This window comes from Electrophorus electricus, chromosome 1, assembly GCF_041902795.1.
Source record: "Electrophorus electricus isolate QZ-2024a chromosome 1, ASM4190279v1, whole genome shotgun sequence".
NCBI lineage: Eukaryota > Metazoa > Chordata > Actinopteri > Gymnotiformes > Gymnotidae > Electrophorus > Electrophorus electricus.
This window is the reverse complement of record NC_137497.1, coordinates 35992603-36008436: the sequence shown is the minus strand read 5'-3', so window position 1 is coordinate 36008436 and position 15834 is coordinate 35992603. Positions and strand designations below refer to the sequence as shown.

Genomic DNA, 15834 nt, shown 5'->3' with positions numbered 1-15834 from the left:
TGTGCTCTGGTTCCATACAAAGACCCATGATGTCTGTTTAATTTACCCTTCTATATTGAACCAGGGGCCTCAGTTACACACACAGTGAGGTGCTGATTTCAGATCAGTTTTCAGTGTGTCAGAGAAATCCATTACTATAAGTATGGTAAAGAACTGTTGGCTAGTAGTTGTACTTGGCTTCACCAGTGGCCCATCCAAGCCAGGAGCACAGAAATTCAGATGAAATGTAAAGCTAGAGGTGTGGGAATAAGACTTGGGGATGTTAAAATACAAACATTTGAACAAGCCTAAACACATTTCAGGTTTGGACACCCATGAACCCATTGGTGTCCAAAGCTGAAATGCGTTGAGGCATGTTCAAACTTGGGCAGTGGAAAGCAAACCACAAAATCTAGCAAATACACACACACACACACACACACACACACACACACACACACACAAACCTAGTAGAAACTTGGTCCATCCACACTGCTCAGAGGATGAAGACACTCAGGAACACATTGGACAAGAAACCACAATAATTACAGTCAGTTAAGCCTGTCTGTTGCCTAAAAGTGGAGGAGTGTATTCTTGGCATGTTTCTATGGAAACGGGGAGGGGGGTGAGGTGAGAGGACATTTGAGGAAACATTGGAAGGGGCTGAAATTGATCCATGCATCTCCTGCTGAGGTGGAACGGGGTTAGTCAAGGAGTGGGAATGGAGTCCTCATTTCAGAGGCGCTGAGCTGGACAAGGCTGGGACCAGTCCAGGAGGCTGGGTGTGCGCTTCCCAGCACCAAGAGCACAGGGACAGGGAAAGGGTTACACAGACTCGCTCACACACACACACACACACACACTCACACATACATGCACTGACACAATCAGAGCAGCAACTCTGCACTGGTCCCAGTGAACACACACAGACACACACACCTCATCTGAGCATTCACATTCTAAAGCAATTCTATCAACACAATCATAATAATTCAAAAACATCAGCCAGCACATACTCATAATTCATACATTATGCAGGCACTTGAGGTGAACTGGGTGGTCTCTCTAATTTCTCTCTACATTCACACACACACACACACACATTCATAACTCATACACTAGCAGTCTCTGAGCACACAGATGTATAATGTGTTCTTTGGACAGCGCGCAAATTCAAGGAGTCCCGCAGCGTCTAAATCGAGGTTAAGATCTACATATGCTCTGAATGGGTTCGTCAGATCCCTGCTTTTCCTCTCCACAATCTTACTTCAACACCTCTCCTTGGGCCCTCTTCCTAACCCTACGACTGTTGGATCGCCCCAAGAGCAGCTTCAAAAGAGCTGCAGGGGGAAAAAGAGCATGGACCCAGCAGCTGAAGAGCACCAACATGGCTAGAAACGAATCCCTCAGTAAAAAATGGGGCCTCTGATTTTATCATTTTGCTTTTGCAGAACAATCACCAACTGTCTTTGGCTGAACCCAGGAGTAAATCTCGTCTTTCCCCTCTGACAAATGGTTCTTCTGTAACACTTGAGCCGCACATCAGATGTTCTTGGACAGAGCGTTCTTTCAAATAGCATTTTTAAGGCGTTTTAAACGACACGGTTGGTGATAATAAGGGGCAAGCTCCAGTATACAGCTCAGGGATATGGTGTCTGAAGCAGAGCAAAAAGAGGAGCCAAGACTTTGGAAGAGAAACAACAACGATACGCAAGTCCTGTTTATTTGTGTGAAACAGGCAGCGGGGAATTGCCACGAAGCCAGACAGTTGCTGCTCTCGCACATTTATTCTGGATCTTCCATTTACAGGAGCAAGACAACAAGAGGACAGGAAAGAACGAGGGAACAGGTAGGCATGCCAAAGGCGAGGAGAGACATGGGGGGAGTGCTTATCCATAGAGGAGAGGAGAGGAGAAGAGAGGAGTCAGTTCCTGTCCACGGGAAGGTTTAGATGGAAGACACCAAGTGATAGAGGAAGTGAGAGAGAGGGTGTGTGCGCGCGCGTGTCGGTTCTGGAGGGGCAGTGAGGTTTGGGAGCTCCACACTGCAGGGAGGAGCAGCAGTAGGGGTTCTGCCTCAGTGCCATCACTGTGTTCTTTGGCAGTGAGGTCAGCGGTGGGAGGAGGAGTGTGTGTGTGTGTGTGTGTACATTTACTCATAGGGAGGGTCAGTGTGAGGTATGACTCTTACTCAGCCTCATTCTCACCACATACACACACACGTACACACACACACTCATTCCCACACATGGAAGTTACCACACATACCTGGGCTCTGAAAAAGGAATTCCACCACAGTGAGTTTTTGATGTTTATTTTAGAGTGCGCCCCCTGCACTGCTGATGATGGAGAGGCTCCAAGCTCAAGAGACAGATGAGAGAGAAGTGTAGACACTCAACAAAGCACACACACACACACACACACACACACACACACACACACCCACACACAAACATACACAAATGCGATCTCAGTCTCTCCTTTACATGTCTACTGTCATTACCACCAGCACACAAAAATATGACAATAGAGTCTTGCCACACACTAAGGAGCAAGTTATATAGCCAACACACACACACACACACATATTCAAACACGCATCCAAACATAGGAATAACGCACATGCATGTCAACATCCACAGGGCTGTGTGTTGCAAAGTGATACAGAAAAGAAACATCACTGCCTCCAATTTCCTTGCATCAGGATCTGTATGCTGATTGGCTCCTGGCACCCATCTGTCACAGCGTGCTGCATACTGACTGGCCATTCTGTTGTGAAAACACTGCCCCTCCCTCCTGCCCCACCCAGTGCCCATCCCACCAGCCCACCCACATTCCTATAACAATAGTCCTGCCTAGAAAGGCATGGTAATATATAGCAGGGCCTAAGCACAGCGCAGGCCATGTTCAGCTCAATCCAGTCCACTTCAAAGGTCCAGTAAGGCCACAGCAGGCTCACCCGGGGAGGGGCATGTCCTGTAAAAAAGTCTCTGTGGGCTGTTGCTTTGGCAACCCTTTCGTGAAGTGCTGCGTTGCTACAAGCTGGGCCGCTGGCGGGTGGTGTCGTAAGAGCGCACTACCTGGGACTGGGACACCACCCCATGCTCTTCCTGGGAAAATGCGTAGCCATCTGCAAAGGGCAACAGAGAGCATCACACGTTTCTACACACCTCTGACACGCGAGTATAAACGTACGATTCCGTTTAGGACTGGGCAGCACTTACGTGACACGGTCTGCTGCACAGAGTTGGACCGGCCCACGCTGGAGGGCGTCTTCCTGAACACCCGAGTCAACAGGTGGGCGCGCTCGTTCAGACTGGCCCAACAAAAAGGGAGAGGAACATATTAATGGCCAATCAGGGCGAAGGACCACCGACATGCTGCACCTCCAATCACAGGGCGGAGGAGGCGGAAAACGCACAACAAGCTAGAGGTCAAAGCACAACAGGGAACTCTACAAGCTGGTTTTAAAGACGTGAAGGACTGGGAAGGTGAATCTGAGATTAAGCATAAATTGCGTCCAAAAAACCAGCTCAAATCAGGTTAGAGATTAAATCACAGGGCATACTTCAATGACTGTCAGATTAAATCAGCAATCTTAAAACACAATTTTGGTCAATTTTTCCAGCCCTAGCCTATGCACGCACTTAGATCAAATATGCTTTGGGTGATTACCTTAACAGAACAGAGAGAGAATCAAATACACACACACACACACACACTCATAAAAAACATAATTTAACCCCAACAATAACTCTAAAATTCCAGGTCCGCTTAGAACCAGTCCTCCTCAGAGATGTATTGCAATTTTTCACCAACACCAGCTGTGCTCCTCCTTTTTTAAACCTAAAAGTACAAAATGCATCAGTATAACAATGACATGCGGACTCGTATTTATGTCCTCAATACGGAGCCATCCCATTTCAGTGGGAAGGGAGAAGCTCTCGGCTCCAAATGGAATTCCAATGCCATTGCCAATCCCATTCCTGAAGTGGAACCCCAGTGGGCCTAACCCCATCTTCGATAAACATAAGGCACAGTCTATGATTTCTCCCCGTAAATCAGATGAAAGCGATCACCCCCCCCCCCCGACCCTCCCCCGACAACCCCATCCCATGTATGAGTAAAAAAAAAGTGCATGATTTGAAATCCAGTTGTAATGGAAAATGGCCAAGCTGCTCAAGGTTATGCCTGTGACGCGCGGGGGCTGGGCTAGGGGCGGGCAGCGGTGTTATCGTTGGGAGGACGCGTCGATATGTTTGGCCCCATCACCAAGGCACTCGGCAGCCGCAGTCAAGCGTCAACAGGCGGCCAACGAAAACGCCGTCTGCTAAACAGATGAGTGGTTGACCGAGTGGGAGGTGATGGATGGATAAATAAAGAAATAAATAAACAGAACGTAAAACGAGCTCGTTCTTCCTGCACGGGACAGTGGACGGGGCCATTCAGGGACACCTGCCATGGGGTGTTCGGGGGGGGGGGGGGTTACACACTTTGTTTTTCGACACTTCCTCCTCCATTTTCTGCATTTGGCAGACGATCTTGTCCAGAGAGACTTACATATATTTATCAGAATGACAGCATGTGAGTTCCTTGGAAATCAAACTCATGACCTTGGTGCTGCCAGAACCTGCTTTAACCAGCTGAGTCACAGGAGCACACACAAGAAATTACTCATTCATGAGCCCAGGCCTCAGGGGTAGCACGACCCCAAGGCCAACCTCCTAACACGAGACACTTCCTGCGTCTGTAACCTCGGTCCGGTGCAGGACTGATCTCCAACCAAAGTTTAATTATTCAGCAGGCCTTGGGGTCTGACCCAGCACAGCCTACACGGTTATACTTTCTACAGCTGGCTGTTTACCGAGACTAACCGAGGTTAAGTGGACTGATCTCACGAACAACACAGCAAGTGCAAGCCAGGCAGCAAGCCAAAAACCCTGCTGATTAGCTGTTAGTTCTGTAAACTAGTGGGCGAAAAAGCCCCGCAAAACTCAGTAAGCATTAATGAACATTAATTCTAATAGAGTAGAGCGCTACACCACCATTCGCATGCTTAAGGTATTTGATCTATATTTACAAGAAACACACCACACAAGTGGATTCTACTCTATACACAGAGAGAGAGAGAGAGAAACACACAGGGACACACAGAGTGTGAGTAGACATACACCAGCTTCTGCTTGTATGCACGTGCACGAACACACATACACGCACAGACGTGCACATCTACAAGTGCAGAGTTCCACACACCCAGTCCTCACGGCTGCTTGAAGCTGACCAGCTCATGGCCGCCTGACAACGCAAAACATATAGGAAGAAAAAAACCCACAAACATGAGAGACACACGTCAGGTGAGATGGTGATAAGAGAAAGGTGAGGAGGGGAGAGGTCAGAGGTCACTCGTTGTGTGGGTGAGTGGAGCGCCTGGGTTCTACCTGCAGGTCTCTAGCCCTGCAGTAAGTCTACACCACCACCACCGAAGGCCTGCGGACCAGCGGTCTGGGGTTAGAGACGCATCGTACAACACATGGACAAAGAACAGTGTGTGTGTCTTCAGCACAAAGAGCTACTTACAATACTTTACACATCATACAGTGGTTTAAAAAGCGAACAAATATGGTTATAACAGCAAATCTTTTTCGGCACACCCAGTTCTGGTTTGAAATAAGTGTGGCAAGGCTGAATGGTAGCCCTGTACTGACATGGTAAGGCAGAGACTGAATGGTAGGCTTGCACTCATTGGACGTGGTGAGGAAGGGTGGACCACCCACCTGCGTCCGCTGGCGTCTCTGAGCACGGCAGCACCGGGGTCCACCGCCCGTGCCTCCAACTCCTGCACCTCCTCCAGGAGAGTCTTCCTTACTGTACGCCTCCCCCTGCAGACACACACACACACACACGGATAATGTGAAATTTATTATATTTATATATGCATGCTTGCATATCATATGCAATGTATTGACTGAATTGTGAAAATACATATGTTACATATCAGCTTTTCTGAATATTGAAAGAGTGTGTGTGTGTGTGTGTGTGTGTGTGTGTGTGTTACTCACGCATTCCACGCCACATCTTTGAGCAGACAAGCTGCCGGCACCAGTATGAGACCCAGCCAGAAGCTCCAGCACTTCATGACTCTGACAGCCTGCAATAACACCACCCACCCCCAGGGGCAACATTAAAACAATGCCAATGCCATCACTACGACAGCAGGCCTCTTCTGGAGACCCCCATTAACCCACGGCCCCCCTCTCTGCCTTCTGAGCAGCTGCAGTTGGACAAGGTCACCCCTGACCGCAACCATTGTGGGGTTTAATTGACTTTTCAACTACTGTCTCTGGCACTGAGGCCCCCCACCCCTGCCCGTCTCTATACAACTATACAGTTGTTCATGTGTTCTGTAAAGCGTTCTTAGGTATGAGTTTCTTGAATCCACTGTATCTCAATTCCGCAATGCTTCTGAACCTAATTATCACTTTTGAAAAGTGTCCCAGAAACTAGTGGTTTGTTAGGCAAAACTCCACACAATAAGTTTAATATGTCCTGTAAAAGCAGTTTTAAAAAGCTTTTAATGAAAGTGATAAGCATCGTGACTGCTTTTGAGGCCAAAGCGAATTCTGATTCCCTATATTAGACGAAACCTCCAGCATACAGACAGCCAACTGAGTGCACACCCATTCAGGAGTTTAGCAGGTCTGCTTGCTAGAAGGATGGAGTTTTCTCATCCTGATAGACTCAACCTGCCTTCTAGGGCTCCGACCTGCAGTGTGAGGATCTGTGTCCACTGTGGAGAGGAGGCTGAGAGCTAAATACTGACACTCCCAATGGAACCTTCTAGACTCAACCTGAAAACCGTTAGCAGGCATTTCCTGTGACAGCTGCATACACACCCGAGTGGCCAGCCTCCCAATGCAAACAAGGATGGTCTGAGACGAACATACGCTCCCACCACAAACACACACTCAAACACACACACAAATGTGTGTGTATTATGGAGTTATAGAAATCATTGGGGGGATTGATGGAAGAAACAGACACATGCTTATACAGAGCTTCTTGATAGCAGGAAATGAGGGGAAGAATGAAGCAATAAAGGGAGTGGAACAGAGATGAAGAGAGTGTCCTCTCTCTCTCTCTCTCTCTCTCTCTCTCTCTCTCTCTCTCTCTCTCCCTCTCTCTCTCTCTCCCTCTCTCTCTCTCCCTCTCTCTCTCTCTCTCTCTCTCTCCCTCTCTCTCTCTCTCTCTCTCTCTCTCTCTCTCTCTCCCTCTCTCTCCCTCTCTCTCTCTCTCTCTCTCTCTCTCTCTCTCTCTCTCTCTCTCTCTCCCTCTCTCTCTCTCTCCCTCTCTCTCTCCCTCTCTCTCCCTCTCTCTCTCTCTCTCTCTCTCTCTCTCTCTCAGTTCCCCTGTTACCCCTGTTGGAGAGTGAGAGCAGCTGCAGAGTTACTTGAGCACATTCCTTATTTCTGACACAAATTAAATTAATGGACTGAGGGCCTTCAGAGGACTCAGTCTCCCATCAGCCCACAGGCACATGGTCCCACCTCAACCCCGCCACACACACACACACACACACACACACACACACACACACACACACGAGCGAGCGCATGTGCGACGAACGACGGAAATAGGGAACACACACTCTCAAATCTGATGGCTCGATCGAGCACCTCCAGAGCAGGCCATAAAGCCTGGGACTCGGGTGACTCAGGCGGCAGGTGCAGCGTCTGCTGCATGCTGGGCCGGCGTGGCATAAATCTGTCTGCCGTTCCGGCCGTGCCACCATGGAACACCCAGAAAACAACCAGCAGGTGCAGGCTGGAGTGTAAGACATGCTATAAACTTCATTTTGCGTGTGTGTGTGTGTGTGTTTGTACTTGCCTGGCCCAGCATGTCTGGGGCTATGGGAATATGCGGCCAAATGACAGAATAGACGGCGAAGAAGAGCATCCAGAGCACCATACTGCCCCACACAGCCAGATGAGAGAACTGCAGCGAGACGGAGAGGAAGAGAGAGGAAGAGCATGTGAACCACAGAACGATCGCTAAAGAGAGAGGAGGAGGAGAATGGAGAAAGCACGGTCATGGTCATTCTCAGGCACAGCACACACATTCTGAATATAGACCTACAGGAGATATCCTCCGTTTCCCTTTGGAATAAGACACTTTGTGAGTTCTTCAAAGAGGCTGCTTCATTATAGGTCCTGGGGTGTGTGGACAGCTGAATGGACAGGAGATGTCGACATCCCCATCACACACACACACACACCTGTATGGGAATGTCCTGACATGGCAGTGCACTCTAAGGGTGTAGTGTAGAAGTGATTTATCCAAAGCACTGTACGGTGTTCTGATTTCAGTGGTACAGTGCTACTGTAATTGCATGTGTGTGTGTGTATGCGTGTGTGTCAGTTTGTATACGCACACGTTTGTAGACACCTACCTTTGTCCATGCAGTGGTCTCCATACCAGCTTTCAGACAGACTGTAAGCACCACATACTGGATAAACAGAAAGATAAAGAAAGAAAGACAGACGATGAGGGTGGGGGGTCATAAATAGCAGAATGTACACACACCTGTACACCAGCTTTTAATTCAGGTAACACACACTCACACATTCACTAATGGACAGGCAGGGAACAGTGACAGTAACAAACCAACCCCACTCTCAAAACATAGCGCATACACACACACGCAAACACACACACACACACAGACACGTTTGAGAGCAATAGTGGAGGAAGTCTAGGAGAAAGACCGAACCCCCACGAGAGTAATTCATTAGAACTTCAATGACTGGTGTCTTGCATCACTTCCAACATCACCAACATATTTCACAAGTGTCTCTCACTTACACACACACACACAATTTTTTTTCAATAATGAAAAAATGGCAGAACATCACCAAAGCTAATAACTGCAGGAAGTCTGATTATGAAAGCAATGTCTGGCTTTTAGGACAAAAAAAAAAGTTATTTCATCACATGATTATAATCCAAACCATGCCTAAACGTTGCTTGAATTGGGGGAAGTCATGAATCTTGGGTAAATTGCAGTGCCTGGAACCAAAGGACAGGTATAGACTATGCAGTGTTTCTTGCTTTTCAAAGCTGCCCCACTTCAGTCATGTTCCTTAACTTCACTAGTAAATACCGACAAGAAGAAAAACCCATTTACAAGTGTAAACCCTAAGAGAGAAAAAAGACCACTAGTCTCATAGCCTATGAAACAGCAGGCAGTGCTATGACATAATAATACGCATACTGCGATTGGCTGGGCTCTCACCGTGTAGACAATGTTTCCCACAAACAGGTAGTCAACGCTGTGGCCGCTCTCAAATGGAGTATCTATACAGGGAGAAGGGAGTGATGTACAGGACAGGTTCTTAGTGGCAGGTTAGTGTGTGTGTGTTTGTGTGCGTGTGGGCATGTGTGTGGTAATAAGTGGGCTGGTTACCATGTTCCAGGACTTTCAGTGGAAACCAGAAGAGGATGATGGAATGGATAAGAGCATTTATACAGTGACCCCAAAACACCTGGGGTGGGTAGAGAGGAAGAGAGAAAGAGAGAGCGAGAGAGAGAGAGAGAGATGGAGAGGAAGAGCGAGAAAGAGAGAGGGTGGAAGAAACCAGAGCAAATAAAGATAGTATATTGCCAAGAAACACATAGCCCACACAAACAGCTTCTTTACAGTTACAGTTATACAATCAGCACAGTGTCCTCCAAATTACACGCGTACACACACAAACACACACACACACACACACACACACACACACACACGCACGCACACACTTACACAAGCGCACACATACGAACAGGAACTCTTCCCCAAAAATGAATGACTTCCTTATTCCATCTTCCTGAATCTCATTATAATCCCTATGGTAACACCACTGCTGCCCTGAATCTCATTATAATCCCTATGGTAACACCACTGCTGCCCTGAATCTCATTATAATCCCTATGGTAACACCACTGCTGCCCTGAATCTCAATATAATCCCTATGGTAACACCACTGCTGCCCTGAATCTCATTATAATCCCTATGGTAACACCACTGCTGCCCTGAATCTCATTATAATCCCTATGGTAACACCACTGCTGCCCTGAATCTCAATATAATCCCTATGGTAACACCATTGCTGCCCTGAATCTCAATATAATCCCTATGGTAACACCACTGCTGCCCTGAATCTCATTATAATCCCTATGGTAACACCACTGATGCCCTGAATCTCAATATAATCCCTATGGTAACACCACTGCTGCCCTGAATCTCATTATAATCCCTATGGTAACACCACTGTTGCCCTGAATCTCAATATAATCCCTATGGTAACACCACTGCTGCCCTGAATCTCATTATAATCCCTATGGTAACACCACTGCTGCCCTGAATCTCATTATAATCCCTATGGTAACACCACTGTTGCCCTGAATCTCAATATAATCCCTATGGTAACACCACTGCTGCCCTGAATCTCATTATAATCCCTATGGTAACACCACTGCTGCCCTGAATCTCATTATAATCCCTGTGGTAACACCACTACTGCCCTGAAATGCTGTTTGCGTGCTCTAACAACCCATAGACATGATTAGTCCATCACAGAGTCTCTATCAGACCTTAAAAATCAATTACTGTGCCAAATCTCACTGTGTGTGCATGAATGTTCATGTTTATTGTTTGTGTGTATGTGTGTGTGTGCATTGTGTGCATGCATATTGTATTTGTGTGTTTATGTGCATTGCATGTATGTGTGTATTGTAATTTGTGTGTATGTGTACGTGTGTTTGTGTGTGTGGTACCTTGGTGTTAAAGCCGTCTGCGTTTTGGGTGATGCGGTAGAGCTGTGGGAAGCGCAGCATATTCTGCTGGCTACATGGCCGATCAAAGATCCCCAGTGTGAAAGGAGGGAGTGCCGTGAAGATCTGCCACATGCACACACACACACGCACACACACGCACATATAAACATGAGATTTCATTAGGAGATCATTTACAAGGATTTACACGGTCAGACCCACTCAGTTTGTAACATGCAGACAAATCTGAGCCTACTCCAGTAATCTGGTTTATACTCTTTTATGACCGTGGTAAAGGTATGCTCTAAAAACACACATATAAACGACTTGAGCACAAGGCCAGACAAACACTGAGAATTTGTGTACTGATCAGACACTCTGATAACGTGTGTGTATGTGTGTGTGTGTATGAGAAAGATAAAAAGAAAGAAAGAAAAGAGAGAGAGAGAGAGAGAGAGAGAGAGAGAGGGAGGAGAGACTCACCATGTTGTATAGGCCAATGCACCATCTCTCGAACAGAGAGAGAGAGAGAGAGAGAGAGAGAGAGAGAGAGAGAGAGAGAGACAGAGAGAGAGAGGGAGGAGAGACTCACCACGTTGTATAGGCCAATGCACCATCTCTCGAACAGAATCTGACCGGAGAAGCCATTCACGAAGGCAAACCACAGCTGTAGTGGGGGAGGGGGCAGAGCGAGAGCAGAGATGTTGGACCAGAAGCTCTCTAGAGATGGCATTTTTTAAGATAGGATCACAACACTTTGACCCTGGTGTCAACCCTTACAGGGTTCAGATCACACACACCCACACACACCCACACACCCACACCCACACACACGCCTTCCAGCATATCCCCCCCCCCATTTCTGCAATAAAGACAAAGACAGACTGTGAACTTTGACCCTGAAAGCTCTTCTTTGCTTCAGCTAATCCTCACTAATAACCCTACACACCCACCCACCCACACACACGGACCGACACACACCTACCACAACACAGACATACACACAGAAGTCAGGAGGTTGGTGGGTCATATTGCTGCACCTGCTGGCATCTTTAAAAGGACGCACAGCTGACAAATGTTCCAACAGACAGGGGCCTAGCTCTGTCAGTAAAGCTCACACTCTACTTAAGACCCCCCCCAACACACACACACACACACACACACACACACAGCTCTCGGATGACAGTACTCTTGGTATGTCCTGAACTGGCTGGACCCAGACGGTCTAGATGAGGGTCAGTGGCTATGAGTGTGGGTATGTGTGTGTGTGTGTGGGTGTGCGTATGGGTGTGTTTGTGTGCAAGTGACAGAAAACAGAGACCAGAGGAGGTGCCTCATCTATCACTGTCAAACACATCTACAAACAGCTGCAGAATGTCTCTCTTAATGTACTTTAGGGTGTGTGGTTATGTCTTTGTGTATGTGTATGAGTGTGTAACACAGAAACAGTGGGTAAGTGTGTGTGTGTGTGTGTGTGTGTGTGTGTGTGTGTGTGTGTGTGTGTGTGTGTATGCATGCAAGCAAGCGTGCATATAAAGACTGAATGAGTTGAGGTAACCTGATGAAACCTGATGTCCGAACTCAAGACATTTAAATTAAACACATTCCAAAGGCAAAAGCACTCTCTGAGCCCTCTCCCTGTCCAGACAATCAGACTCCCTTAAACACACACACTCACAATCTATATATAATATATACTATTATTTTCTGTGGGTTTTTTGGCCTCATATAAAAGCTGCATTTTGCATTACCAACAAAATGTTCCAACAATGCAGAATCTTTCCTACCATTGTAGGGACATATGCCATATGAGCCTGAGCCATCTCCCAACACACGGAAGACACACAGACACACACATTTGGCACACACTTGGCAGGCAGTAAGAGCAGTGCATTTACCTCTATAATGTATAACACCACATTCTTATAGAAACAGTACAGGATGCATTTGGTAACACGGTTGTAGCTCCAGGCTCCATGGACCAGTAAGAGCTTCTCCAAATAGGAGAACTGAAGAGAGAGAGAGAGAGAGAGAGACCAAGACACACACACACACACACACACACACACACATCAACAACAGTAACAACAAATAACAAGTCATCAGACAGCTCCATAGTCCATGCACACACACACACACACACACACACACACACACACACACACGCGCGCGCGCACACACGTACACGTGTGCTTTCGCATGCAGTAGTGTCTGGGTGCTTATGTACTAATGGCTTACATGTGTTCCTGTGGGCACAGTATCCTTGGGGAGATTAATGTTCTGTGTCTTTGCGTGTGTGTATACACGTACATATGTAGGCACAGTATCCATGGGGAGATTAATTTTCTGTGTGTGTGTGTGTGTGTGTGTGTGTGTGTGTGTATACATGTACATATGTCTTGCTCTCTGAGTGTCTGTGATCCTGTGTGTGTGTGTCTGCGTGCTGGTGCACGAGTGTGCTTGCATGTGTGTACTTGTTTTGATGTGAACGTGCATCCCACACCTGACCTATGCAGTAGTCTGATGAGTTGTTACTGTGTGTGCATTTATTTCTGTGTGTGTGTCTTGTACACAAGTGTGTGTGTTTCTATGTTTGTTTGTGTAGGAGTGTATCCCATACCTAACATATGGAATAGTCTGATCAGTTGTTGTTGTTGTTGCTGTGTTGTATGTGTATATTTCTGTGTTTGCCTTGTGCATGAGTGTGTGTGTTTCCATGTTTGTGTGTGAGTGTTTCCCACACCTGAGCGATGGAGTAGTCAGATGAGTTGTTGTTGTTGTTGCTGTGTTGTATGTGTATATTTCTGTGTTTGCCTTGTGCATGAGTGTGTGTGTTTCCATGTTTGTGTGTGAGTGTTTCCCACACCTGAGCGATGGAGTAGTCAGATGAGTTGTTGTTGTTGTTGCTGTGTTGTATGTGTATATTTCTGTGTTTGCCTTGTGCATGAGTGTTTCCATGTTTGTGTGTGAGTGTTTCCCACACCTGAGCGATGGAGTAGTCAGATGAGTTGTTGTTGTTGTTGCTGTGTTGTATGTGTATATTTCTGTGTTTGCCTTGTGCATGAGTGTGTGTGTTTCCATGTTTGTGTGTGAGTGTTTCCCACACCTGAGCGATGGAGTAGTCAGATGAGTTGTTGTTGTTGTTGCTGTGTTGTATGTGTACATTTCTGTGTTTGCCTTGTGCATGAGTGTTTCCATGTTTGTGTGTGAGTGTTTCCCACACCTGAGCGATGGAGTAGTCAGATGAGTTGGTAGCCTGCATGCCCTCATTGCCACTAATTCCCACTCCAACGTGGGCCGTCTGAATCATGCCCACGTCGTTGGCACCATCACCGATAGCCAACGTGATGGCCTTCACATGCTTTTTCACCATGTCCACTATCTCAGACTTCTGCAGAGGAGACACCCTGTGGACACACACACACACACACACACACACACACACGTCCATTCATTCCCATTCTCAGAAACCTGTCCATTATGGCCCCATTATGATCCACAGTGACATTTGCAATGTCTTTTCAGTGCTAGAACAGCGTAGATGACCATGTACCTCTTTATACGTTGCATGAACATGTGTTTCATGTCCAGATCATATCTGCATATACTCTGGCCAGATTCCGTCTACACTTCTCACTAAAATGCATCCCCACTGTAACTAGATGAGATCCAGTTTTAACCACACATGCATCGTTTCCGTCTTGCTTCCTTCTGTAAACATGGTGTCTCACCCCACTACCAGTGTATTATACGCTTTCAAATACTGAAAGGAACTGTTTGATGCGGGCGGTGAATAGTCTGGAGAAGGCTTGGACTTTGTCTTCGCTGCTGTGGTCAGCTATGTCCACGTCGCGCTTTGGTCTTGAGAGACTGCGTGTGGATAACGAAAAAACTCATTCCATTTACACCTGTATTAAATGTGGTCAGGGCCCACCTCTGAGCACCTCCGGGTGTGGTCAGAGCGATCGGATCGTAATCCAAACGCAGTGTTTCCTGGGGGTGTTTACACCCGGCTTTTCGTGCAGCCAAATCCCAGTGTGATCCAAACACCAAAAAATGGCCACAATGTGCAGGTGTAAACAGCTCTATGACGCAGGTCGTTCCAGCTCCGTCTTTTTCTGATCTTTTGCTCCAGCTGCTTGGAGACATGGGTGGTAATGTAAGTCTTGTCAGACTAAAATGACTGGGTAACCCCTCTTTCTCCTCTTTTTTGATTTCTGAAGGAACCCCCAATGGAAAACATTTGCATAAACTCATTCTGGTGTAAAGGGGGAAGGCATATCTGTGCTGGGATCCTTCAACGTTGTTCAGGCACTCTCTAAACATGGTTAAAAAAAAACAACAAAAAAAAAACAACTCCCAAATCTTCTGACATTTCTTGTCCTTTGAACTTATCTTTCTCTATCTGTCTCTCTCTCTCTCTCTCTCTCACACACACACACACACACACACACACACATGCCTGCGCACAGCTGCTTCTAGCAGTGCGTAGATTAAGGTCTTGGTAATGGTCTTCATGGTGGGATAGAGCAGAATATAAGGAGAAAGGAGTAGTTGTTTAAACAAACAGAACTCAGGAAGTTCAGAAAACACTAATACGCACACACACACACACACACACACATCCCCACGTATGCAGACGAACACACGTACACACCTTCATTCTTTCTCATGCACACAAAAACAGCCAGAGAGGATCACTATCACCCCTTAAAGGGAGTGTGTGTGTGTGTGTGTGTATGTGTGTGTGTGTGTGTTTGTGTGTGTCTATGTGTGTGCGCGCGTATGCCTGTGTGTAAGAGATTGAAAGGCTTCTGGATAGTAGGGGAAAGTGGGGAGGGGCAGTTAGCCAGTTTGTGAGGCCTAAGAGACCACAGTCCGGATATAGGATTTACACAACACGGAGGCAATTATTCCTCACACACACACACACACACACACACTGCAGTATTACACTACCTGTGCACAGAGTGCTGTGTTCTGCATGCCAAGCTTTCATTAGCACTATTTGTTTATTTACCCCAGGCAGAACAGACCCTATACG

At 46.9% G+C, this 15834-nt stretch overlaps 1 protein-coding gene across 5 annotated transcripts in view; it reads right to left on the bottom strand.

Annotated features, from left to right (window-relative positions):
- Positions 1 to 2276: 2276 nt before the first annotated feature.
- Positions 2277 to 15834, bottom strand: part of atp8a2 (ATPase phospholipid transporting 8A2) — a 37771-nt gene continuing 24213 nt past the window's right edge. For 4 of the 5 annotated variants that reach the window (XM_027008061.3, XM_027008062.3, XM_081717808.1 and 1 more), the window contains 12 exons: positions 14014 to 14197; positions 12689 to 12799; positions 11383 to 11457; positions 10794 to 10916; positions 9439 to 9517; positions 9268 to 9329; positions 8425 to 8481; positions 7863 to 7970; positions 6038 to 6126; positions 5753 to 5857; positions 3203 to 3294; positions 2277 to 3108 (listed from right to left, as the gene is read on the bottom strand). In XM_027008061.3, the coding sequence (XP_026863862.1) occupies positions 3014 to 3108; positions 3203 to 3294; positions 5753 to 5857; positions 6038 to 6126; positions 7863 to 7970; positions 8425 to 8481; positions 9268 to 9329; positions 9439 to 9517; positions 10794 to 10916; positions 11383 to 11457; positions 12689 to 12799; positions 14014 to 14197 (1180 nt within the window). In that variant the 3' untranslated portion in view covers positions 2277 to 3013. Of the gene's footprint in view, positions 3109 to 3202; positions 3295 to 5231; positions 5274 to 5752; positions 5858 to 6037; positions 6127 to 7862; positions 7971 to 8424; positions 8482 to 9267; positions 9330 to 9438; positions 9518 to 10793; positions 10917 to 11382; positions 11458 to 12688; positions 12800 to 14013; positions 14198 to 15834 lie in introns of those variants that run through there. The other variant, XM_027008063.3, reaches the window with a different exon arrangement.